Source organism: Saccopteryx leptura, chromosome 2, assembly GCF_036850995.1.
Source record: "Saccopteryx leptura isolate mSacLep1 chromosome 2, mSacLep1_pri_phased_curated, whole genome shotgun sequence".
In the NCBI taxonomy this organism is placed as follows: Eukaryota; Metazoa; Chordata; class Mammalia; order Chiroptera; family Emballonuridae; genus Saccopteryx; species Saccopteryx leptura.
The window spans coordinates 247,809,940-247,837,619 of NC_089504.1; the positions used below are offsets into that span (position 1 = coordinate 247,809,940).

Below are 27,680 nucleotides of genomic sequence, written 5' to 3' on the forward strand. Positions count from 1 at the left end.
ACATACATTTACATCTCTATTTACTGATTTCATTATCACTGCTATTTATGAACAAAATTAACTTGAAACAAAATAAAACCCAAGGTTTTATTAAGATTTAAAAGACTTCAACCTAAAACAAAATTCTAAATTTGTGTAAGAAAAAAATTAAAACCACACTAATATTTTCAAACAAATTATAGTTTAAAATATTACAAAGCTTGTACTTGTCAAATCCTGAGGTACCCAGTATCGATAGATCTTAAAGATCATGTGTGTGGGAAAGTTAAGTTCAGGAGGAACCATGAAATCTGTCACTAATTTGACAAATGCCAAAGACGTACACTTTATTGGCATATACTCTGCATAGGTTTCTGCATGACCCATTTCTTCTTCATCTTCTTCTTCTGGCTCATCTTCCTCTTTTACAACAGGGACCTTCTGTAACAGAGAGCAGAATCAATTCTAATCCCAGAAACTGGAGGCCCAGCCAGAACGAAAAAATTCTTTTGCAGGAATACCCGCAATCTTCAGTCCTGGAAATACAACAAACTACCTCTGTATTCCCTGAAATCGGGGCCCCACCTATGGCTGCCCCACTTCTCCCATGACCTACTCTCATCCCCGACACACAAAGGGGTCGCCACATGGCTGCTTCACCTTCCTCCCACCATCATCTCAAAATGCTGTCCCCTTCAGTACCGCTTACCAGCCTCGCTGATGCTCAGAACTCTATCCTGTCCCCACAAGAGGAAGGGGTTTGGAAAGAAGGCAGAGGAGCCCCACACACCCTAGACTCCTGGGCGGAAACTACAGGTCTCACAGCCCACCCTCTTTCCAGTTCACCTCCAGCTATCTTCTTTCCCTCAGACACTAAACCAAAGCCCCAGGAAACTGGAGTTTAAAGGTTCTTCTGAAGGGCAGAGAACTTATTTCTGACATCTGTGTCTCCAGAAACATAACCACACATTTAGTATCCCAAATCATTTACTAACCAAACCTCGGCACATCTGACCACAAAATGGGAAGCTATTAGTAACTATGCCAGGGAAACAGGAGCAGACCTGGACTGTCCCAGGCAAACAGAGCAAATGGTCACTATAGTCATGTGTTACCTTGTTTCTCCAGAATCTTAAATGGACAGAGGTCAGAGGGCACAGAAAGACCCTGAACAAGCCTCTTTTCACCAGCAGCAAACCATTAGGAAAGCTCTTTATGAACGTGTGCTTGTTCAAGAAGAGTATGCTGCTGCAGCAGCAGTGGCGGAGCGAGAACCACTGCACCCAGGCAGGGGAGGAACAGCAAGCCCAGCCGGGCCCCACCGGTGATAGCATGGCAGGGGAGAGAAGGGCAGGCTCTTCCTTTGTTTTTGCTGGTTGGCCAAAGAAACAGATTATCAGCCCCAATTGTGCTGTTGTTTATTTGTGCAACCTTGGGAAAATCACTGAAATCCCGAGTCCTCCCATGTCCACTTCTACCTCAGCTACAACAGAATGGCACCCTATGCTGCATGACCTCTGTCACCCTCAACCTTATCACCCTCTGCAGAAATTTAAATTTTAAAAAATCACCAAGAGTATAATTAGAGGATAGGATGGTAATACCAAAGGGTTACAAAATCCAGGGACTACACAGGCAATATTTCTGAGCCAGCTGGACATAAAATGGTACTGCCACCTGGCCTAGGGTCACGGCCACATGGGTGGTGGGAGGCTGTGGCGCCTGGACCCCTGCCCACCCCACACAGTGGATGCTCATGGCTCTACTCCAGGCTTATGTACCATGTGGGGATGGGGGCCCAGGGCTGTCAGTGTAAGTGAACCTAAAATCAGTATTTTTATGTATTAGCAAAAATTCAAAAATTTTCAAAAAATTGTGGAGGGCAAACAAAAACATGTGCACCCACTGGTTTTGGTCACAGGCTGCCAGTCTGCAATCTGCTGGCTGCTCCCTAACTGCTAGCACAATCGAGAACTTTGGCATATTATGGGCCCACCCAGGTGGACCACGAACCTGGGCACTAACTACGTGTATTTCTTGGAGAAAAAAGCATTTTTACTTTCCAAATACCTCTCTCAAGTAAGCCGCTGGTGCGCAAGCATTGAGTTCTGAGGACTGCCAGCATTGGTTCTCCGGGACCCAACCCCAGCCACAACTGCTCTGCCGTCTCTAATTCCTAGTCCACCCCCAAACCCATCAATCCTCTGATTCTGCTAAGCACAGTCAGCTCATCCTGTCTTCCTTTTTTCCTTTACTCTAACCCTTGCCAATCCCCCAAGTTTAGGTCCTTATTATTTCCCTGCTGCATTACTTAACCAACCTCCCCCCAATCTCTCTCTTCCCTCCCCCAACTCATCCTGAACCACTAACAGACCCAGACCTGCTGCATCAAGTCCAAAATTCTTCACACTCAACTCAGGACCCTCCACAAAGCCCAAATCAATCAGTCCACCTTCCTGCAAGCCAAGTTCTTGGCTTAGTATCACCTAAGCACATGGCCACCACCTCCTCTGTGCCTATTAATGCTATAACTGAGCTCCTTTTCTAACATGCCCTCTCAAGGTCTCTCCACACTCAATCCAAGCTCCATTACACCTCCTCCATGAAATGAAGTCTTCCCAGGCCAGGGAGACCTCACCTTTCACCAGATTCATAACCCCTGTCACAAGCATTGCAATGCACCTTTTGCTGTATCTTGATACTTAAAACATGTGTTTGTCAAAATGCCTATTTATTTGATGGGAACCACACAATACACTTCTTGTAGAAACCTACCGCACACAATAGTACATACAGCAGAGTTATTACACAAATGTAGATACAGCTTTGAAACTCACCATCGTCGGGGAAAAACTCCTCATTTTCATGTCATTTATCCATATTCTCGCTACTTCTTTATTAGAAGATTCTTTCTTTATTGTACCATTGCTTACATCAGCTGCAGGGGAGAGTCAATTTACATTTTAGAGCAAAATCTCAATTTCTTTTGCTAGTTTTTTTTTAAACTTTTTTTTTATATATGAGAGAAATGTCAATTTGTTATCTCACTTATTCATGAATTCTTTGGATGATTCCTGTATGTGGCCTGACCAGGGATCAAACCCTCAACCTTCATGGATCAAGACGATGCTCTAACCAACTGAGCTACCAGGCCACGGCCTCTTTTCCTACGATTTGTTAAAAGTTCAGTAACATTTACCCGTTTCACAAACCAAAAAACACCAATCTGCTAATCACTAACTTCAACTAAGCATAAAAATGAAAACATTCAAAGCTGTGTACCATTATTAAAGTAAAAATTAACCTTATAAAACAACTTAAAAGAAAATGTGCACAAAAAGCTTAAAAACTAAAAAAAAAAAAAAAAATGGAAATTATCAAAATCAAAGACACCTTGCCTGACCAGGCAGTGGCGCAGTGGACAGAGTGTTGGACTGGGACATGGAGGACCCAAGTTTGAAACCCCGAGGTCATCAGCTTCAGCGCGGGGTCATCTGGTTTGAGCAAGGGGTCACTCGCTCTGCTGGACCCCCCCCCCCCGGGGTCAAGGCACATACGAGAAAACATTTAGTGAACTAAGGTGCCACAACGAAGAACTGATGTCTGTCCCTATCTGTCCCTCTCTCTGTCTCTGACACACACACACACACACACACACACACCTTGACCAGAACTATTTGATAGTTCATTTCAAACTACTTTAAGATACTTCACTTGGTTCATTAAAAAACAAACAACTGGTGCTCTCACCATACAGAATCAATCTCACCAGATCTGATGGTTCTTATTCACTTTCAAGGCAAAATAATGATTGGGGGAAAAGACTGGGATAAAATGTTTTCTTCCTTCCTGCAGAATAGAGAGACCATGATGAACCTTTTCTTCTCCTATACCTGTGCTTTGCACGCTCTTTTATTTTTTTAAAAGATTTTATTTATTGATTCCAGAGAGAGAGAGAAAGAGGAGAAAGCGAGAAAGGGGAGCAGGAAGCATAAACTCCTAGTATACCTGCCTCTCGGATTTTTGTACGCTCTGTTTAGATATAGCACCAGAAACCCTCAACCCAAGTGTCAGATTAGAACTGCTTGGTCAAGGAGCCCAGATGCCCTGTAACTAGCCTCCATCTCTGAGTATTCTGGAAGCATCCTAGTACCTGGGATTCTTGAGATCACAGTGTGAAAATCACACCAAGGACACTGATTAGTATCTTGTCTATTCTATCAAAAGATGGAGAGTATTTGGGGGCTGTCACCTGGGAGTCCCAAATGAACAGGATGACAGTGTTGACAAAATAAGCACACCGGAACAGATAAAATTACTCTGCAACACGATTTGTTGCACAGGCTGTGGGCGAGCCGGTATAGGTGAACAGCTCACAGCATGGCGGAACTGAAGCTCGAGAGTGAGAACCCAGAGAGGAGCCAAGGGCTCCAAGATGGGCAGCCACCCCACAGGTGACACAAGAGCATGGGCGCCTGCTCCGTGCACCCCTAACCTCCCCTGTTCCTCCCTTTCAGTGGGAGGATGACCCTTCTCCTGCAGCACAAACGCTGGCCTTTTCTTTCCCAGCCCTGGCCCAGTCTGACAGTTTCTCAGGCTTCCACACAAGAATGTCCTTGATTTGCAGGCTTTTGTCTTTTAAAATTGCTACAGTGGATGTGGGACATGCTACTGCATAAGACACTACTCAGTCAGCTCCACGTCTCTGTCTGTTTTACTACCTGAACTCTCTCCTCACAATGGCATACCCTTCTCCTCTACATTATGAAAGCACATGCGATTTGCAGAGTAGAGTGCAAAACTCAGAAAGCCACTCACATAAATGTAGCAGTCTTTTTCCTCATTAAACCCAAAAGCTTTAATGAAGAGCAGCTTCCAATAACTGCTGATCAGCCATTGCAGATGCTGCCCTGCACCCTGGCTAGGTCAAAACCTTGGTTCCTGCTCTTCCCCACAGAAAATGGAAATCAGTCCTAAGACAGTTAAAATGATTTTGCAATGGGTATCTAGCTGCCAGGTTGTAGTCAGTAAGGACAATGACATTGAGAGCAAAACTACAGCAATAAGGGCACAAGAGCATAAACCCAAACATAAAGATTAGATTACCTGGTATCTCTAACTACATTTGTCACTAGCGACAGAGTTAGTTCTGTATCATCCCACAAACACCTCTTGCCCCTTCCTCTGGAAGGCCCCAGCTCTCTACTTTATAAACACAAGCATGTTACAACTTCTAACCAGTCAATTCTGCCACAAAATTATACATTAATCTATGTTAGGCACTAAAACTTATCTCCCACAATCAGAAAAACAGAGCAGCTATTTGAAAGGAGGAACTATCTTATCAATACCGGTCACCCCACCTGACCAGGCGGTGGCGCAGTGGATAGAGTGTCGGACTGGGATGTGGAGGACCCAGATTTGAGACCCCGAGGTCACCAGCTTGAGTGCGGGCTCATCTGGTTTGAGCAAGGCTCACCAGCTTGAGCTCAAGGTCGCTGGCTCGAGCAAGGGGTCACTCAGTCTGCTCTAGCCCCCTGGTCAAGGCACATATGAGAAATCAATCAATGAACAACTAAGGGGCCACAACGAAGAATGGATGTTTCTCATCTCTCTCCCTTCCTGTCTGTCCCTATCTGTCCCTCTCTCTGACTTTCTCTGTCTCTGCCACAAAAAAAAAAACAAAAAACCAACAATACCAGTCACCTCATTCTAGGAGCCAGATGGAATGTATTATAAAGTTTAAATCAGTGTTTTTAACCACTAGTCCAGTCCATGGACCAGTCCACCAGAAATTCACACCGGTCCACAAAACAGTTAACCACCCTAATTGAGTATGAAGAATATAGATCCAATAAACATAAACTCAGTCAAATTTGCTTATGCTCAGGGTGATTTCTCCCTTAGCGGTCCCAAAAATAATTCTATTTTCACCGGTCCCCAAGTGTAAAAAGGCTGAAAGTCACTAGTTCAAATCATCAGAAACCTTCATCCCTTAATCCAAAAACACAACAATATAAAAAAAAAAAATTTTTTTTTTTTCTTCCATTTTTCTGAAGCTGGAAACAGGGAGAGACAGTCAGACAGACTCCCGCATGCGCCCGACCGGGATCCACCCGGCACGCCCACCAGGGGGCGACGCTCTGCCCATCAGGGGGCGATGCTCTGCTCATCCCGGGCGTCGCCATATTGCGACCAGAGCCACTCTAGCGCCTGGGGCAGAGGCCACAGAGCCATCCCCAGCGCCCGGGCCATCTTTGCTCCAATGGAGCCTCGGCTGCGGGAGGGGAAGAGAGAGGCAGAGAGGAAGGAGAGAGGGAGGGGTGGAGAAGCAAATGGGCGCTTCTCCTGTGTGCCCTGGCCGGGAATCGAACCCGGGTCCTCCGCACGCTAGGCCGACGCTCTACCGCTGAGCCAACCGGCCAGGGCCAAAAAAAACTTTTTTAAAAAAAAGGCTCCCATTCCTATGCTAAAACTAAAAAATAATAGTCTGAAGTCAGTTTTAGCATCTCCAATAGTGTCCATCATGGTTTGATTATAACAGAGACTCCAATATTATATAGTTCAACAGAGAAGACGAGAAAGAATATCTCTCTTAAGACTTCACATTTTACAGTTTCTAAAAATATACTACTAAATTTGACATAGTCAAAGTTAAAAAGAGAAACTAATTATATTTTACCCTGAAAAATGAGCTTACTACACTAAATACAAAGCTTCTTCTGAGCACGTCACTCAAAATGATAACTTCTTCCTGCCCTGACCATCATTTCCAATTTCCAGGCACTTACCCTGACATACTACGTTATAACTTACATACTATAGAACTCCACTAGAGTGCAAGCTCCATGAGGCCCCAGATATCAAGTTTTCTTCTCAGCACTGTCAAAATCTCATAACAGTGTTTGACACATAGGCATTCAACAAATATTTGCAAATGAATAAGCAACAACAAAAGAGCCACTCCAGGGAAGAAAAACTAACTATAAATCTACATTCTTTACATGTAAAAAGTGTGATCAAACCACTGTTGCACTTTTCCCCTTCAAATCTGAGCCTAATTTAAAATACAATGAATCGTCTTATTTCCCCATGTATAAGACGCAGCCATTTCTGTGTGAAAAATTTGGGGTCTAAAACTAGGTGTGTCTTATACAGTGGTTGTATTTTTTTTACTTGCATTTTCCGCTTTTTCACACTTGTTTTTGCACTCATTGTTGAAGACAGTGATTTGTTATCAGACACAGATGAGGACAAGCTAATGAAGCTGATGAATAAAACTTATGTTGATGAGGCCCTGGCCAGTTGGCTCAGTGGTAGAGCGTTGGCCTGGTGTGCAGGAGTCCCGGGTTCGATTCCCGGCCAGGGCACACAGGAGAAGCGCCCATCTGCTTCTCCACCCCTCCCCCTCTCCTTCCTCTCTGTCTCTCTCTTCCCCTCCTGCAGCCAAGGCTCCATTGGAGCAAAGTTGGCCCAGGTGCTGGGGATGGCTCTATGGCCTCTGCCTCAGGCGCTAGAATGGCTCTGGTTGCAACAGAGCAACGCCCCAGATGGGCAGAGCATCGCTCCCTGGTGGGCATGCCGGGTGGATCCCGGTGGGGCGCATGCAGGAGTCTGTCTGACTGCCTCCCAGTTTCCAACTTCAAAAAATACAAAAAAATAAAAATAAAAATAAATAAATAAACTTAATGTTGATGAATAAAAACGTATGTAATACTTTTTTCCCCCAAAATTTTGGGCCCCCAAATTAAGGTGCGCCTTATACATGAGAGTGTCTTATACATGGGAAAATACGGTAGTGAGTGGTAATAATGGTTGTATAATTCCGTGAATATACTATAATCCACTGAATTGAACACTTTAAATGAGTAAATTTTGTGGTGTGTAAATTATACCTCAATAAAGCTGTTACAGCCTGGCCAGGCGGTGGTGCAGTGGATACAGGGTCGGACTGGGATGCGGAAGGACCCAGGTTCGAGACCCCGAGATTGCCAGCTTGAGCACAGGCTCATCTGGCTTGAGCCAAAAAAAAAAAAAAAAAAGTTTACCAACTTGGACCCAAGGTCACTGGCTCGAGCAAGGGGTTACTCGGTCTGCTGAAGGCCCGTGGTCAAGGCACATATGAGAAAGCAATCAATGAACAACTAAGGAGTCCCAATGAAAAACTGATGATTGATGCTTCTCATCTCTCTCCGTTCTTGTCTGTCTGTCCCTATCTATCCCTCTCTCTGCCTCTCTCTCTGTCTCTGTAAAAAATAAAAAATTAAAAGAAAAAAATAATAATAATAAAAAAATAAAGCTGTTACAAAAAAGTATTATGGCCCTGGTCAGGTAGATCAGTTGGTTAATGCATCATCCTAATACACTAAAGTTATGGGTTTGATCCCTGGTCAGGGCACATATAAGAATCAACCTAGGCCCTGGCCGATTGGCTCAGCGGTGGAGCGTCGGCCTGACGTGTGGGGGACTCGGGTTCGATTCCCGGCCAGGGCACGTAGGGGGGGCGCCCGTTTGCCTCTCCACCCCCCCCATTCCTCTCTGTCTCTCTCTTCCCCTCCCGCAGCTGGGGCTCCGTTGGAGCGGGGATGGCCCGGGGCTGGGGATGGCTCCTTGGCCTCTGCCCCGGGCGCTGGAGTGGCTCTGGTCACGGCAGAGCGATGCCCTGGAGGGGCAGAGCGTCGCCCCTGGTGGGCGTGCTGGGTGGATCCCGGTCAGGCGCATGCGGGAGTCTGTCTGTCTCTCCCCGTTTCCAGCTTAAAAAACTTAAAAAAAAAAAAAAAAAAGAATCAACCTATGAGTGCGTAAGTGAACAACAAACTGATGTTTCTCTCTCTCCTCCCATTCCTCTATATAAAGTCAATGTTTTTTTTTAAAGTATATGGGTGTTCACTCTTTAAGGAAAATATAGTGAATTACTTTATAATAGAGTGTGTGTATTTAACAGAGAATTTACTAAAATCAAAACTACCCACAAGCAATGATGACAATGACAGGCAAAATGATAAACTTGTAAAGGTCAGAGTTAAAGCGTCAAACTATCAGTTTAGAGCCTGTTAAACTCAAGCATGATATAAGGATCACCAGAAATAGCACCTCCAAAAACTTATTAGAAATGTAGACTCTTGGGCCCCAACCCAGAACTACTGAATTTGATCCTGTTTTTGAAAAGGATCTTCAAGGGATTCATAGGCCCAGAAAGGTTGATAAACACTGATTTAAAGGACTGAGAAAAATGTTCACCTGTTACTTACAATATATAAAACTGAGATCTCATGATGTCAATGAAGCCACTTGGTAATTCCATACTTCATTTCAAAGCTAAATGCTAAGGCTTCTAAATTTTTGCTTCCCTTGAATTATATAAATACTTTAAGTGTATCGAGTCCTGAAGTTATTAACTGTTTCATGCCCAGTTATTTCAAGACCCATGCAAGCCTTTAAAAACACAATGAATATCTTACCAAAGGTAGATAACGAACACCATGGAAAACAGAAAGACTTACTCGCTGCTGTTGCAACTGGCTGAGCAATATTTGCTGGTGGCTTCAGCTTCATGAGTTCATTCAGACTGTTATTTTTTAGTAGGTCCTTCAGCTGAACCTGGTCCTTTGAAGGCGCGGAGGTTACGGCATTTCGCACTGCTGGTGCTGAGACTGAAGGGCGTGTGTTTGCAGTGGTCTGGATAAACTTCGTTAAAGTGATGGTTTGCCTATTCGTCGTCACAGGTGGTGTTTTAGTCATCACAATGGTAGAGCCCAAGGTTGGAAGCTGATTGATTTGGTTCAGCACAAACGTTGTCGTAGAAGGAGGCTGCTGCTGGAGAAGAAAATCACCCATCACAGCCCTGAACAATGCTTCGTTCTCCAACGGAGCCTTGGTCAGAAACACAGTTGGCCACTTAAAACCTAAAACCGACTTCAGCCTTACCTAACTGCTGGCACTTCATTTCCAATTAAGTATGATTACAATAAACTATCAAGTTAAAACACACCACTTTGATAAAGAAAAGATAAAACAGTAGTGTGACACTTTATGCAACTGTCAGAAAGAGCAAGCACAGAACAGGGCTCTTCTAGGCAAGCTGCAATACAGTAACCCCCCAACACAGAGCAGGGACAGGCAGAGCCCGTAATGCCAGCACTGCCCCAGCTAGGTAGACAACCCAGGCACATCACTCCACCTCGGGAGGGCCAGCCTCTGAGGACCACATCCTATTTCTGATGTCCACGACTCCTGTCCGATGCTTTGTTTGCTATCATACAGACTACACTAATGTTTGGAATTAACAAGATAAAACCACCAGCCAGGTTAGGTACAGATACTGGTGATAATGTGGGTGCTACCTTTGTGCCTAAAACAAAGCTACACAGCATTTTTTATGGTAGAAGAGGTAGGAGCTGGACAAAATTAACAAAGGATTTGAGGAGAAAACCATTCTGTGACTACAAAATACTAAAGTATAGCTGGAATACTTTTATAAATTTAAGTATATATCTACTTCCTTTCCACCTCAAACTGTTATTTCTCCATAATTCCTATAACAAAAATCTTCTAGATATTAAAGATTTTAATCGCTTTTAAATAAAACTCTCAACAATAATTTATCACATTATCAGATTTTAACCAATTTGACCAATATTTTTATACCATGAGGTGTAATAACTGCTATGTTTAAAATAAGGTTAGAGGAAATCTATACCTAAAGCACAATTATATATACCAATGGGAAAAAGCTGAAACAAACAAGTAAAACTACAAAGTGTAGTGGGATAATACAGTTTATCTTTTATTTCATGAATTTTGTATCATTTGCAATAACAAACAAATTTGTTTTGTTCAAATTATCTTTTAACTAATACAACTATGATAAGAATGAAACAAATGTCTCTCAAAGTAAGATGAGCGCAGAACACTGGGAAAAAAGTAGGAAAAGCAGAACGAGTGAGGTAGAAGTGTTTCACATGAAAGGTTATTCTCCTTCTACAATCCTGGGCCATTTTGGAAGGAATGCCAAATCTGAACAGGTCTTACCCTAACATTTAATAGTGCTGGAGTAGGTACCGTCTCTGCTTCTTGTTTAACAGGAACTGCTGCTTCAGTCTCCAAACCTAGTTCTAATGTACTAAGTGGCACTGACTGGAGAGAAAACATCAAGAAAAATAAAGAATGATGCATTGAATTCTGTTTTAAGAACAAGAGATGTATTTAACTTATTAAAACAAAAATGTTAAGCTCTTCATCCAAACAAAATGTAAATCACTGATGCCAGGTAAAAGGAACAATCTCTGCAAGAATAACTGTCCTTCACAAATGTACGCTAACACCAGAATCTTATTACTAATGCTTTCAGAAAACGTGTATAGTGAAAACTCAGGTAAATGTTCCTATAAAGTACATAAGAGACAACCATCGTCCCAGAACACTCTAAACAATTCATCTGTTATTTTTACATACAAGCAAAGCAAAAAATAACGTCTTGATTTTTATTGCAAATATTTTCGGTCTCATGAATGAAGACTAATTCTCAACATAAAAATAATCTATACATGCATATTTAAAAATAAGGCTTAATAACACCTACTTTCATAAGTAAAAGTTAAAATGAAGAGAAAGCCTACACCGCAGGCTGTAGAGCTCTTACCTGGGGAACTGAAGGGGGGGCTGGTGGAGTCGCGAGCCCTGCGTCTCCGCCATCGATATCAAAGAGGTCATTCGGGCTAATTCCACTCTCACTCAAAGCAGCAAGCAGTAAATCTTGCCCTGGCTCCACCATCTTTAGGACAAAATATTAAATATTAACAAAAAACTTAAAATGACAATTAACTCTCTTCTAAATATAAACCAACATTTTCTACCAGATCCATTCATTCAATATTTATGAAGAAACTGCTGCATGTCAGGCAGAAAGAAGAATCTATGATCCCCCAACATTCACATTAAGATAGAAAGAACAGCCTGACCAGGCGATGGCACAGGGGAGAGAGTGTCAGACTGGGACCCAGAGGACCCAGGTTCAAAACTCCAAGGTTGCTGGCTTGAGTGTAGGGTAGCTGGCTTGCTGGCTCGAGCCCAAAGGTTGCTGGCTTGAGCAAGGGGTCACTCGCTCTGCTGTAACCTCCCTCCCAGGTCAAGGCACATGAGAAAGCAATCAATGAACAACTAAGATGCTACAATGAAGAACTGATGCTTCTCAACCCTCTCCCTTCGAGCCTGTCTCTCTCAGAAAAAGACAGGACAGGAAAGTATATAAATCACAGCAAGAGTATGTCCACAAAATGCTGTGGGAACCCAAGGAAATTCTGAACTTTACCTAGGGGAGAGGATACAAAGACAACAATGTAGCTGAGTCTCAAGGAAGAAATCACCAAGTAGACAAAGATAGTCTGGTACTCAAATTTATGGAGGCGTGAAAGATGTTGGCACTCTTGCCCTGGCCAGTCAGCTCAGTTGGCTAGAGCATCATCCAGAGACACAAAGGTTTTGGGTTCAATCCCTGGGCAGGGCACATGCAGGAACATACCAATGTTTCTGTCTCTCTCTCCCTTCCTCTCACAAAAATCAATAAATAATTTTTTTAATTAAAAAAATTAAAATAAAATGTTGGCACTCTTTAAGACTAGAAGCAGGGAGACACACCTCAAAAAATTGTTAGAGCAGATCAAGAGAGAGCCAATGAGCTACAACAGCAGGATGTAAAGACAAAGAATCCCTTAGACCAGCGGTTCTCAACCTGTGGGTCGCTACCCGGGCGGGGGTCGAACGACCAAAACACAGGGGTCGCCTAAAGCCATCGGAAAATACATATCTATTATACAATACATTTCCGATGGCTTTAGGCGACCCCTGTGTTTTGACCCCCTCCCAGGTCGCGACCCACAGGTTGAGAACCGCTGCCTTAGACCAAGTTTAAATAAAAGCTCAACATGGAAGGGAGAATATGAAGAAGAAAAAAAAGCATGAGTTGCTGGATAATTAGAGGTAAGCCAGGAAAAAGTAATCAAAAGCTGAGCCCAGGAGACTGAAAGATGAGTTAAATGGATTTTAGGGGGAAATGCCTATTTAGGAGCAAGCAAGTACATTTTAGGTTGAGATTTCCCAACTGTACTTTTAGGAAGGAGATCAAAGTATTCTACTGCCAACATGGAACAAAAGCTTAATAGAGCTTTCTCAATTTTAATTTTTCTCATTAATTTACCTGAAATATCCAGTTTAAATATACAAACTACTTATGGGAAATCTGTACTTGTTTTACACACAAAACTAATGTTACATAAATAATATACTTTCAGCTAGCCCATCTGTTCTCAGACTGCGTGATAGAATTAAATGTTTCATTCACTATGTCCTACAGAAAGAAAGGTGTGCCATGACCATGACTTCCAAAATGTAACTACTACTTTAGATGGAAGTCAGTTATTTAACAGAGAAATCTTATACTAGACAGGTTGATGTCACAAAAGCTTGTGCATCATTTAGAAAAAAGTTCTAATAGGCACGTGAATGAATTTAAGGTAGAAAATCACAGACATCCAGAATTGAAACCAAGAGCAGATACGCTGTTTAAAGGATGAGAGGAAGGACAGAAAGCCAAAGGAGATTTCCCAAAAACTTATTAGAAAAGGGAAAGAAGTCTAAGGAAGAAGGAAAGAAAGGGAACTAACAGTGACTTCTACAAGCCTGACACAGGGGTACGCTCTTTATATACACAATCCCACAACACTAAGTAAAATGAAACTGAGGATCAAAAAGCTTAAATTACCTGGCCAAAGTCACCCACCCACACCTAGATCATTCAAAGCTCATTTATTCTCTTTTCAATGAGTAGATCAAGAAGTCAGAGTTGGTAAGTTCAAGTTTCAACAACACTTAAAATTAGAAGGAGATGGACTATTAGACAGCATGATGAAAACAGTATGAAGGAACTAAACACCAGAGACAAACTGCAGAAATGTCTGAACTTGGGTTTAAAATAAAGTTGATCTGTTTTTCCAATATAGACATAGTTGACCATACTTGACAAATTATCCTAGTACACAGTATAAATACATACTGAGAGATAAACCAATACTTTAAAAACTTTTTAATCCATAAAATACTTCATTAGAACCTGTGGAAATAAGGGGTCTTGGCCCACTTGCTATAGCTAATCTTGACCTCAATTAATAGAACTTGAGGCCCTGGCCAGTTGGCTCAGTGGTAGAGCGTCGGCCTGGTGTGCAGAAGTCCCGGATTCGATTCCCGGCCAGGGCACACAGAAGAAGCAACCCATCTGCTTCTCCACCCCTCCCCCTCTCCTTCCTCTCTGTCTCTCTCTACCCCTCCCACAGCCGAGGCTCCACTGGAGCAAAGATGGCCTGGGCGCTGGGGATGGCCCTTTGGCCTCTGCCCCAGGCACTAGAGTGGCTCTGGTCGCAACAGAGCGACACCCCCTGGTGGGCAGAGCATCGCCCCCTGGGGGGCATACCGGGTGGATCCCGGTCGGGCACATGCGGGAGTCTGTCTGTCTCTTCCGGTTTCTAGCTTCAGAAAAATACAAAAAAAAAAAAAATAGAACTTGAGTCTACCAAAATATCATCTTTTAGCCCTGGCCAGGTTGCCTAGTTGGTTAGAACTGTACTAATATGCAAAGGTTGCTGGTTCGATCCCCAATTAGGGCACACACAAAAATAGACCAATATATGTATTTTTTTAAAGAATTAAAATGAAGCCTGTCAAAATAAATGTTTTTAAATGTCATATTTTAAAAGTAAATATTGGTGCCTGACCAGGCGGTGGCACAGTGGATGAGCATTGGACTGGGATGCGGAGGACCCAGGTTCGAAACCCTGAGGTCACCAGCTTGAGTGTGGGGTCGCCGGCTTGAGCAAGGTGTCACTTGATCTTTTTTTTTTTTTTTTTAAATTTATTTACTTTTTTAGATTTTATTTCTTCATTTTTATTAGAGAGAGAGAGGGAGAGATAGAGAGAGAACAGGGGGAGGAGCAGGAAGCATCAACTCCCCATATGTTCCTTGACCAGGCAAGCCCAGGGATTTGAATCGGCGACCTTAGCATTCCAGGTCGATGCTTTATCCACTGCGCCACCACAGGTCAGGCCATTGATCTTCTGCTATAACCCCCAGTTAAGGCACATATGAAAAAGCAATCAATGAACTAAGGTGCTGCAACGAAGAACTGATGCTTCTCGTCTTTCCCTTCCTGCCTGTCTGTCCCTCTCTCTGACTCTGTCAAAAAAAGAGTAAATATTGAAGTTTTTTAATGTTTATATTTTATTGATTTTAGAGAGAGAGAAAAGGAGACAGATAAGACAGGAAGACTGATCTGTTCCTGTATGTTCCCTGACTGGGGATCAAACCAGCAACCTATGTGCTTCAGGGTGATGTTCTAACTCAGTGGTCCCCAACCTTTTTTGGGCCATGGACCTACTACCTGGCCCTGGCTACCCCAGGGTCTCGAACCTGGGTCCTCTGCATCCCAGTCCGACGCTTTATCCACTGCGCCACCACCTCATCAGGCTTTTATTTATTCATTTTAAAGAGAAGAGAGAGAGAAGGGGGGGAGTGGGAAGCATCAACTCCCTTATATGCCTTGACGGGACAAGTCCAGTGTTTTGAACCAGCAACCTGTATTCCAGGTTGATGCTTTATCCACTGAGCCACCACAGATGAGGCCTAAAGCACACTGTTTTAAACCAGCGATTCCTAAACTGCAGACCACAGAACACTTGGAGGTCCCAGAGCCCATTAATTCACCAGATGCAGTACACCAAGTCTTGCCTATGCATATTCAAAAGTACAGAAACATCATTAACGCATGAAATAAAAATCACTTAAAAGTGTTACTGAATTCATGAGAACTTTTTGAAATATACTTTCTGAACAATGAGCACTGAAAGTACAAAAATAAGGCCCTGGCTGGGTTGCTCAGTTGGTTAGAACACCATCCCAATATACCAAGGTTGCAGGTTTGATCCCTGGTCAGGGCACATACATACAAAAATCAACATGAAACAACAAATCAATGCTCTCTCTCCCGTCTTCTTTCTCTTAAAATCAACAAATATTTCTTAAGTACAAAGATATTATCATGAAAGAAAGGAATCTGGGGGAGAAACTTAAGTGTTCATACAAGAAACAATGGTAACAGTTCAGTGACCTACTCAAACTTCATTCATAGGAATCACTATTTGAGACCTCTGATCTGAGTAATGACCTAGTATTGACAAGGTGTGTAAAAGACATTTTGATTTTATCTACATTTTACACACTAACAAATCTAGGGATACTTTCTTAATCTTAGACAACTGGATACAAATTCTTTTTTGCAATGAGGAGGAAAAGGGATAGAGCGAGTACATATGTGTCATTCTCTGAACTCCATTAGGCAAAACCCTTAATATTTAATCATATTCCTATTCTGAAGCTCACAGAATTTCAGTGCTTTGGCTGAGAGCCCTTAAAAGGTCATATATTATCCAATCTTCTCCTATTCATTTGACAAATAAGTAGGATTTACTCCTGAGAAGAAAAACATCATCACTTTGCACCTACTAAGCACAATCTAATGCAAGAGTAAGAACTGTTATTTGCCTGACCAGGTGGTGGCGCAGTGGACAGAGCGTCGGACTGGAATGCAGAGGACCCGGGTTCGAGACCCCGAGGTCGCCAGCTTGAGTGCGGGCTCATCTGGTTTGAAGAAAAGCCCACCAGCTTGAACCCAAGGTCGCTGGCTCCAGCAAGGGGTTACTCAGTCTGCTGAAGGCCCGCGGTCAAGGCACATATGGGAAAGCAATCAATGAACAACTAAGGCGTTGCAACGCGCAATGAAAAACTAATGATTGATGCTTCTCATCTCTCTCCAGTCCTGTCTGTCCCTGTCTATCCCTCTCTCTGACTCATTCTCTGTCTCTGTAAAAAAAAAAAAAAAAACTTCTTTAAAAAAAAAAAAACTGTTATTTGTCTATAAAGGATTTCACAGACCTCAGAGGACATCAACATGTAGCAATCTAACAAGCCAAAAAGTTACTAACAGCAGTGATTCTATCTCAAACAAAGGTTCCATTTTTATCAAAAATACCATATACATTTGAAAATATCACCTATTCTCCCTGGCTGGTGGCACAGTGGATAAAGCATCATCCTAGAGCTCAGAGGTCACTGGTTTGAGCCCAGGGTGGCCGGCCCTGCCCCAAGAGCACTGGTTTAAGCCAGGGCACATATAATTAGTAATCAATGGGAGCACAACTAAGTAGAATGAGTTGATGCTTCTCTCTCTCCCTCCCTCTGCTTCTCTCTCTCTCAAAAAAAAAAAAAAAATCACCTATTTCAAAATAGTACACGATGAAAGCAACAATGATAAATAAGAAACAAGTACACAGTAGTAGAGAGAAACTAAGAGCCATCCTTGGCAGGAAGAGAATCCTGAGGAAACAAGAGCCAATCGGAAGAATGAAAGGATACAGTTCCCACTGAGAATACAAAACACTGAAACCTATCGAGGAGGACAAGGTTTCTCTTGTTGAGACCTAAAACAGATCTTTATAGTTTACAGCTCGGGATGTGTCTGCAGTGGCCGCAGCACACAACATAGGTGGAGATTACCATGGAATCAAGCAGAATACCTGGGTTAGATACTGGCTATACCATCCACTAGGAGTATAACGTGGTGAAGTAAAAGTCTACAGCTCAATTTTCTCATCTTCAAATGGGAATAAAACAGAACATAACTCATAGAATTGTTGTACTACTTGAAATGTTAGCCACTACCATTTTGATAAATATTAGTATCATGTCCAAAAAATATTTTCTTCCATATCACTAATGCAACACTTTATTTCCCAGAATACAATCCACTTGTTAACCTATCCAATAATTAACTTCAAAATTAGTTCTATAAAATAGTAGTTCCCTTTTCACCTAAAGTGTCACATATCCAGTGTATCCAGTTAATCAGTAGTGTCTTGGGGACTACTTTAAATGTGCACAGAAAATATCACTTAGCAAGTATCTTTACCAGAATAACAAAAGGTTTTTTCCCCGTTACTTAATAGTCCTAACTGTGTCCGATTTTTTTTTTGTTTTTTAGAGACAGAGGGAGTCAGAGAGAGGGATAGATAGGGACAGACAGGAACAGAGAAAGATGAGATGTGAAGCATCAATCATCAGTTTTTCGTTGCGACACCTTAGTTGTTCATTGATTGCTTTCTCATATGAGCCTTGACTATGGGCCTTCAGCAGACCGGGTGACCCCTTGCTCGAGCCAGTGACCAGCAGACCGAGTGACCCCTTGCTCAAGCCAGCGACCTTGGGTCCACGCTGGTGAGCTTTTGCTCAAACCAGATGAGCCCGCGCTCAAACTGGCGACCTCGGGGTCTCGAATCTGGGTCTTTCCACATCCCAGTCCGACGCTCTATCCACTGCGCCACTGCCTGGTCAGGCCATGTCCGATTTTTGACTCAGCTTCAATTTTGCTTTTAATAGTTTTTTTTGTGTTTTTTTTCCTGAAGCTGGAAACGGGAAGAGACAGACAGACTCCTGCATGCGCCCAACCGGGATCCACCCAGCACACCCACCAGGGGCGATGCTCTGCCCCTCCAGGGCGTCGCTCTGCTGAGACCAGAGCCACTCTAGCGCCTGGGGCAGAGGCCAAGGAGCCATCCCCAGCGCCCGGGCCATCTTTGCTCCAATGGAGCCTTGGCTGCGGGAGGGGAAGAGAGAAACAGAGAGGAAGGAGGGGGGGGCATGGAGAAGCAAATGGGCGCTTCTCCTATGTGCCCTGGCCGGGAATCAAACCCGGGTCCCCCGCATGCCAGGCCGACACACTACCGCTGAGCCAACCGGCCAGGGCCCAATTTTGCTTTTATACAGTCCAGAGGTGATGACATGCAGTGTAAGAACTTAAAGGATAATGACCCACTTAGAATTTAGCTTATAGAGTCTATCAACAAGAATTTATTAAGTGTCTACTACTTACAGCAGTTCCTTAAGAACGTGAGAAGAAAAAAAGGTAGATATAAAGTTGGTTAAAGAGAGCTTTCTGGCCCTGGCCGGTTGGCTCAGTGGTAGAGCATGGGCCTGGCGTGCGGAGGTCCCAGGTTCGATTCCCGGGGCACACAGGAGAAGCGCCCATCTGCTTCTCCACCCCTCCCCCTCTCCTTCCTCTCTGTCTCTCTCCTCCCCTCCCGCAGCCAAGGCTCCATTGGAGCAAAAGTTGGCCTGGGCGCTGGGGATGGCTCCTTGGCCTCTGCCCCAGGCTCTAGAGTGGCTCTGGTCGCGACACCCGGATGGGCAGAGCATCGCCCCCTGGTGGGCGTGTCGGGTGGATCCCGGTTGGGCGCATGCGGGAGTCTGCCTCCCCGTTTCCAGCTTCAGAAAAATACAAAAAAAAGAGAGAGCTTTCTTTACCTAAAAAGATATAATTTGTATTTTTTAAACAATTCTCAAGGGAGCAATTGCTCAATTAAAGTGCCCCTCCCCCACTCACATTGCAAAACATGGGAATCAAGGATTCAAGAATGAATCTGCAGATTATAAACAAAGTTTCGAAAATGCTTCACAAAAGCATACGAATCAGATGGGGGAAGGGGTGAGAGATTTGGAGAAGGACATAGAGGGTATAAATGGTCATGAACAGAGACTTGACTTGGGGTGGTGAACATATAATACAGTGTACAGATAATGTGTTGTAGAATTGTGCTCCTGAACTCTGCATAATTTTATTAATCAGTGTCACCCGATCAAGTCAATAAAAAAGGGAATAAAGCCCTGGCTGGACAGCTTGGTCGGTTAGAGCATCACCTAGAAGGGCAGAGGTTGCTGGTTTGATTCCCAGTCAGGGCCCATAGAGGAGCAGAGCTGGATGTTCCCCCCCCCCCTCCATTCCTCTCTCACTGAAATCAATAATGAAACAACTTTTCTAATCAGCACCATCAAATTACATGGCTAGCTTTCTTGAGATTTAGAATATACTTGAATATTTTTTAACCCTCAAGATAGCTCATGAGTAAATACTATCCTTTATCACCTTGTCACAAATGAAAAACTGAGGCCTAGCCAGGAAGTGTAACAAGCTAACGATAAAGACAGACTGAAGCAGAATTACAAACCCAAAGGTCTGACATCATATCCCTCCAAGATTCTGTACTGTACTCATAACCCTATACCAGTATTTTTCAAACTGCTGGCCATAATACAGTTCGTGGTCCAATCAATATAGTGCACCACGAGCAGCATTTCTTTTTTTCTTTTTTAATTTATTCATTTCAGAGAGAAAGACAGGAACATCGATCTGTTCCTGTATGTGCCCTGACTGAGGATCGAACCAGCAAACAGGACGATGCTTCAACCAACTGAGCAATCGAGCTATCAACCAGGGCCAATGACCAGTATTTTCAAACATGTCAGCACAGAACAGAAAATCAGTGCCCAAGCATGTAGACAGAGAAAACACTACCTCATGACACCAGTTTTTCAGTTCCGTGTGTTTATATGGAGTAGGTAACAACATAAAATATATTTCTAACCATGGTATACATAAAAAAGATTTGAAACAAAAATTAATGCTCTGTGCTATATACTGCCTCCAAAAAAATAAGCAAAGTAGCTAGACAGGTTTTGTACCTTCATAAAATAGTTTTTGCTCTTAAAAAGCCTATCTTTTCCACCTGACCAGAGGTAGCACAGTGGATACAGAGGTCCCAGGTTCGAAAACCCTGAGGTTGTTGGCTTGAGCGCAGGGTCATCAGCTTGAGTGTGAGAGTACTTTGACATGATCCCATGGTTGCTGGCTCCAAGCCCAAAGTCTCTGGCTTGATCAAGGGGTCAAGGGGTCACTGGCCCAGCTGGAGCAACACCCCCCCCCCAAGGCACACGAGAAGCAATCAATGAACAACTAAAAGTGCCACGGCCAGAAGTTGATGCTTCTCTTTCTTCCTCCCTGTCTCTTGATCTCTCCCTTTAAAACAAGAAAAATACTAAAAAAAAATAAAAAAAAAACACCTACCTTTTCCGTCTACAGAAAATTTCAGTGATATCCCAAAGTGTCCTTAACACTTAGTAAATTCACATCAAATTGGATCTGTCAATTAACATTAAAAAACAAACAAAACAATAGGCCTGTCTGGATGGTTCATTTGGTTGGAGCATGGTCCGGAAGGAAGCACAGAGGTTACCAGTTCAATCCCTGCTCAGGGCACATACAGGAACAGACAGATGTTCCTGTCTCTCTCCCTTTCTCTCTCGCTAAAAATCAATACATAAATCTTAAAAAAAAAAAAAAAAAATCTGAAAAACCTTAGGATTACACCATTTTGCTTATTAATTGGCTACTGAATGTGAAAGTAATTCCTCTCAGAAAGTATCTTTACTTTAGGCAGTCGAGTTTAGGACTGTACAGTCTCATTAAAAGTCAGATTACTTGGATCTTAGTGTTCATGTCCTTCACAGGTGGCAGGTCTGAAATCAACGCTAAATTTAGGGACTAAGGAATGCCAAAATGTATCTATAGTTCAAATCTTTGGGGCGAATCATTTTTAAAGCATGTAAAGGGCCCTGGTTGTATGGCTTAGTAGATAAAGCCTCTTTCCGCTGCACCCAGGTCACAGGTTCCATCCCCAGTCAGGGCATGTATGAGAAGCAATCAATGAGTGCACAACTAAGTGGAATTACAACGAACTGATGCTTCTCTCTCCCTTCTCTCTCAAATCAATGGGAAAAAAATTTAAAAATAAAAAGCATGTAAAGAGCCTTCATAGTGACCGTTTTTTAAACAGTAATTTTAGCAAGGCCCTTAAAACATGTAAAATTGCCTGACATAAATAAACAGCATTCAATGAATGAATGAACTGTAAGCTACCGAGCCTCCCTTTTTAACATTTACCCAGCGACTAATGTAAAACTTATTTAAAATTCTGAAGAGAATCCTGCGGCATCAAGTTAGAGTGGGAGATAAAAAGCAGAAGCCAGATAACAATGTAAAGATGTCTTCTCTGGTAAGGTAAAGCTCGGAACCCTCTTTAAACAAGAAAGTAAAATGTCCCCCTCTGCTTGTAAAATTAATGTCCCGCTCACAGCACTAGTAGCAAGTTCTGAAATTTATCCTGGAAATTCTGTAAGCTGTGGGGGATGATGGTTTCTCCCACAGCTTACGAAATCCAGTTCTGACTACCGTAAAAAAGTGGAAGACGAAATCCCTCCGCAGTTAACCGCTTGAAGTGTCCGCCAGCGCTAAGTCTATTTGCGCGAGGGCCATGGGGGCTTTGACAGCGTTCTGGACCCTCCTGGCAGGCTGGTTAGAGGTCCCATTCCGTCTCTCATGGTGGCTGTCCACAGAATATGGAACATTTCACTGAACATAAACTGCTAATAATCAACTTCCAAAGGTCAAAAGGGGACCCAGTTTTTAACCTTCCCTCATCAACACGTGTTCAGCCCAAACTTCCGGGTGCGGTTACAATTGGCTGCGCAATTCAGGAGAGAAAAACGTTGCTTTTTTGGACTCTCCTTTTCTCCACCCCGTTCTTTTCCCACGTTTCCCAACCAGCGACTCCCCAAAACAGAAGCCCCCCACAGTCCACGGGGCACGCCCCGGAAAACAGCCGCGCTGTGCCGCGAGGATCAAGTGAGTGGTTCGCAGACAGCACCCCAACAGCAGCACAAAGACGGGGTGAGAGGGGAGGAGCCGGCGGCCGGGTCAGGAAAGAAACAATCACAAGGGCTCGAAAACTCCAGGGTCTCATCCGCGGTCACCCCGACCCCACGCCGCTCCCAGGAAACTGCCTGCACACGCCGCTTTGGGGAACTTCGGCTTCCACTTACGCCCAGCACTCTCCGAGTAAGCGGACCCCGCCGCCCTTTTCGCCAGCACCAGCACACGGGCGCGCAGAGTCCGGGAGGCGGGCGGGCGGGAGGTAGAATAGACCCCAGCCCGGCGAGGAGTGAAGGGGGTCCGCACATGGCCCCCGGACCTCATCCGTGCAGCCGTCCCACTGCCTCCCTCACGCGCCCCGCACCGGGAACCATGCCCCGGCGGGAGGACTTACGAAGGACCGCGGAGCTCACTTTCCCGCGGGTCCCGGACCTCCCGGACCCGCTGTCGGGCGCGGGAGCCCGGCAGGCGACCCCAGCGGAGCCGAGGCCGGAGCCGGAGTCCGCACCGCCCGACTTTCCCGCCCCAACGGGGTGCCTCTCCGGCCCGGGACAGCGGGGACCCCGGGGCCCGACAGCCCCTCGCGCGGCGACCGCAGGGCCCGGCGCTGACGGGCGGAGGAGGCGAGCGCGGCGGGGCCCCGGGGAGGGCGGCGAGGGGGGCGGCGAGGGAGGCCCCAGACCCGAGTGAGGTGGCGGCCGCCCCCCCAGCACGGCCCCACACGGCCCCCTGAGGAGGGTGGGAGTGGGAGGCTGTCCGGGAGAGCGAGTGTACAGAAGCTGAAGAGACTTCGGGGGAGGACTTACTTTCTCCGCGGGATGCGACGCCGGTACAGCTTCTCCCGGGCGGCGAGAGCTGGAAGAAGCACAGGCGACAGGAGCGGAGGCGGCGGTGGTGGCGGCAGTAGCGGCGTCCGGCTCTGCCTACCTCCCCGCCGCCATCTTGACGCCCCTCCCCCTCGTCCCCCCGCCCCGCCGGGAGGGGAGGGGAGGGGCGACGGCTGAGGCTCACCGCGCGCCCACGTGACTTCCTCCCTTTTCCCCCCCCACCTCGCTCCCCACCGCCCTTCTCCGCCCCGCCTCCCTCCTAGGTGAAGGAAGATGATTTACCCCCCCCATCTTGACCGCCCCCTGCCTTCGCCGCCAAGGACGGGCTCCGCCGGCTCCCGCCGACCCGGTACCAGTGGTTGGATCCAAGGGAATTCCGGAACCCAAACGGTCCATTACCGCGGCTCTGGGGTGGGCGAGGGGTGAGGGGGCCGGGTTTCCGAGAAGGGGGAGGGGGAAGGCGAAGGCCGTTTAGGAGAGTCACGTGTCTACTGCTTCCGCCGGCGCTCGAAAGGCCTCGCGAGAATACCGTTTCCACTCCCTTTCTACCCCGCTGCTTGTCGGGAAGAAGGTCGGCGCCACGAGCAGGTCAGTGGGTATGCTGGGCGCATGCGTTCTGCACCTGCTCTCAAAGTCCGGCTAGGAGGGGCCCGACGGTGTCTTTAAATCCGTTTTGCTGTGTGGCTTTGGCCCAGAAAGTTACCCAGCGGCATTTCTGTTACTTTGGAAAGCTCTTATTACCTATTCATTCCTAGAAGAAAAATGTTCGCCTACGCATTGCTTGTTACGTTCGTTCAAAGCACTTTATTCAATATGAAACCGCAAGTAACTCGGAACCCTTTGCCAGGTTCACTGTCATCTCCTAAGGAGTATGACCCTGTCAGCCCCACTTTTTTCTGCGCACACACCCGGTAACTCGAACAAACTATTGCTCTCAGAGATTGCTCCAGAATAGGTCTTGTCACTACCACCTCTCACTTCTTTATAGCAATGTTATTATTAATTGTTATTATTATATTATATGACCTAACAGAATAGACGAATTAATTTTTTGGTAACCCTTCTGTAAAGTCATTCTGGGAATGCTGTTTGACTGTTGCTTAGGTACTAGGCACGCCTGGTTGGTTGATTCTTGCCCCCTACTGGCGGCACTCCGCGCTTGCCTAGTGCTAAAAGAAAACCGAGGCTTTCAAAAGCTTGGATGTTGAGGTGTGAACTCCTCCAGAGAAAGCATGGAGAGGGGAGTCGTCATGACAAGAATATTTATTAATTTTCCAACCCAACGTTTATGTACATACATATGTATTATCTTTGTGTATCCATGTAAATAATTTAAATTGCCAAATAATTGCTTTGCTAATAACTTTACTTCCATTATTTCATGTAATCCTTATACACACAAAACCTATAAAGGTAAAAATAAAAGTAGTTCTATAAGAACAATGCCTTTAGCCTGGGTGGGACAGCTCAATTGGTTAGAGCATCATCCCCATAGGCCAAGGTTTGGGGTTCCATCCCCCATCAGTGCACATACAGGAACAGGAACAGATCAATGTTTTTGTCTCTGTCTCTCCTTTCCTCTCTCTCAAATAAGTAAATTACAAAAAAAAAAGAACAAGGCTTTCATCTGTCTTGTTCACTGCTTTCCGCTACATTAGTTTATGGCCGGTGTATATGAAAACAATTACAGATCTGTGACGTGTTAAAGAAAATAAATATAGAAGGATGTAGCAGAGAAATCTGAGACATTGTACTTAATGCATCAGTGTCTTTGGAGCTTGGTCGGAACAATTCAAAGTGGCCCCTACACTTCCGTTGGACACAGAACCAGATAAGTACTAGGTTCTGAAAGCAGAGGTCTGACCTAAAAACTCACACCCTTTGAGTTACTTTATAAGCATCCAAGCCAGATCCTTGCCACTATCTCTGCATATGCTCTTTACCTTGAACTGATCTCCTCTCTCTAAAATCAGTAAATTAAAAAAAAAAAGAAGAAGAATGAAGCACCTCTATCTATAAGAATATTTGCAAGATATTTTGCTTCCGGGTACACAGAGCACATCTCAGAATTATAGCACAAGATGCAGTTAATGTCATGGGCACTGAGATGCAAGTGGAAGCCAATGATGCAGAAAAACCCCTATCCAGGCATGGAATTGACTACCTCTTGGCCATTTACACGTACACTTTTCACTCTATTCAACAAATATTTATTGAGCCCCTACTTTGTGCCAGCTACTGCATTAGAGGTTAGGGACACAAGCTTAAGAAATAGCAAAGGGATGCCAGTGGATGGTCCTGTCCCTTGAGATTAATGCCCTTATAGTCTAGTGGGCTTTAATCTAAAAATTCCACAGAGTGTAAACTTGGAACTGTGACAGTGCTACAAAGAAGCTAACAGAGCCCATTACAAAGGCACTTAACCTTATCAGGGTAGTCAAGGAAGGCTTCCTGAGGGAGGGATGATTGAGCTGGAAAATAGATGATAACTAGGCAAAGAGAAGAGGCAACTGCATTCTGGGAGAGAAAACTGCAGTGCAAATGTCCTGAAAAGTATGGGAGCGAGGCAAGGAGAAGGAGCATTAATGAGACAAAGGCATCAGTTATTGAGATATTGTGTCTGTTGCCCTGGCCTGATAGCTCAGTTGGTTAGAGTATCAGGTTCGATTCCTGGCCGGGGAACCTAAGTGAATACGTAAATAAATTGAATAACAAATCAATATCTCTCCCTCTTTCTCTCTCACTTTCTCCATTTGTCTCTAAAATCAATCTATCAGTAAAGTTTGGGGGGGAAAAATGCGTGACCAGGCAGTGGAGCAGTGGATAGAGCATTGGACTGGGACATGGAGGACCCAGGTTCGAAACCCCGAGGTCACTAGCTTGAGCGTGGGTTCATCTGGTTTGAGCAAGGCTCACCAGCTTAAGCCCAAGGTCGCTGGCTTGAGCAAGGGATCACTCAATCTTCCGTAGCCCCCTCCCCCATCAAGGCACATATGAGAAAGCAATCAATGAACAACTAAGGTGCCACAACGAAGAATTGATGCTTCGCATCTCTCTCCCTTCCTGTCTGTCTGTCCATATCTGTCCCTCTCTCTGTCTCTCTCTGTCTCTGTCACACAAAAAAGAAAAGAAAAATATCCCTTCAAACTAAGATATTAAAGGAAAAAACAATTGGGGCCCTGGCCAGGTGGTTCAGTGGATAGAGCATCATCCTGGCATGCTAAGGCTGTGGGTTTGATCCCCAGTCAGGGCACATATGAGAAGCCATCAGTGAGTACACAACTAAATGGAACAACTAAGTGGAACAATGAGTTGATGCTTCTCTCTCTCTCTCTCTCTCTCTCTTACTCCCTCTTCCTTCCCCCCTTTCTTTTTCTCTCAAATCAGTGTAAATTTTTTTTTTTAAGAATTTTTAAAATGTATTGATTGTAGAGAGAGGCGATAGGGAGAGAAAGGTGAAGGAGAGGGGCGGAAAACATCAACTCATTGTAGTAGTTGCTTCCCATGTGTACCTTGACTGGGCAAGCCCAAGGTTTTGAACTGGAGACCTCAGCATTCCTGGTCGATGCTTTAGTCACTGCATCATCACAGGTCAGGCAGAAATTTTTTATTTTTTTGTATTTTTCTGAAGTTAGAAACGGGTAGGCAGTCAGACAGACTCCCACATGTGCCTGACCGGGATCCACCCGGCCTGCCCACCCGGGGGTGATGTTCTGCCCCTCTGGGGCATCACTCTGTTGCAATCAGAGCCATTCTAGCACCTGAGGCAGAGGCCATGGAGCCATCCTCAGCGCCCAGGCCAACTTTGCTCCAATGGAGCCTTGGCTGCGGGAGGGGAAGAGAGAGACAGAGAGGAAGGAGAGGGGGAGGGGTGGAGAAGCAGATGGGCACTTCTCCTGTGTGCCCTGGCCGGGAATCAAACCCGGGACTCCTGCACTTCAGGCCGACGCTCTACTGCTGAGCCAACCGGCCAGGGCAAATTTTTTTAATTAAAGAAAAAAGAATTGGGAAGGATGTGTTAATTCCAAATTATTGGGATTCATTTAGATGCAATTTATGTAACTTGATTTTATTCACTGCTAAAAGGCTAACCATTTCCAACTGCTATGTCCACACAGACTTTATATTCACTCTCTCATTTAAACGTTACACACCTGTGAGGTAGGGGATACTGTCTAATTCTCAGTTACTTGAGTTCCAATTATATTATACATATCGGATACATTTCGCA

At 44.7% G+C, this 27,680-nt stretch overlaps 1 protein-coding gene and 1 non-coding gene across 7 annotated transcripts in view; both read right to left on the minus strand.

Annotated features, from left to right (window-relative positions):
• SBNO1 (strawberry notch homolog 1) overlaps positions 1-23,861 on the minus strand; it is a 60,880-nt gene extending 37,019 nt beyond the window's left edge. Inside the window, exons 1-7 of one of the 6 annotated variants that reach the window (XM_066371101.1) lie at positions 23,732-23,861; positions 23,429-23,477; positions 11,621-11,752; positions 11,011-11,115; positions 9,483-9,795; positions 2,817-2,917; positions 324-420 (exon numbers count right to left, since the gene is read on the minus strand). In XM_066371101.1, coding sequence (XP_066227198.1) covers positions 324-420; positions 2,817-2,917; positions 9,483-9,795; positions 11,011-11,115; positions 11,621-11,752 — 748 coding nt within the window. In that variant the 5' untranslated portion in view covers positions 23,429-23,477; positions 23,732-23,861. Of the gene's footprint in view, positions 1-323; positions 421-2,816; positions 2,918-9,482; positions 9,796-11,010; positions 11,116-11,620; positions 11,753-23,428; positions 23,609-23,731 lie in introns of those variants that run through there. The other 5 variants (XM_066371103.1, XM_066371102.1, XM_066371100.1 and 2 more) reach the window with 5 other exon arrangements.
• Positions 23,862-27,350: 3,489 nt separating this feature from the next.
• TRNAF-GAA (transfer RNA phenylalanine (anticodon GAA)) lies at positions 27,351-27,426 on the minus strand. Its single transcript has one exon. It is a non-coding gene; the product is annotated as a tRNA-Phe (tRNA).
• Positions 27,427-27,680: the final 254 nt, after the last annotated feature.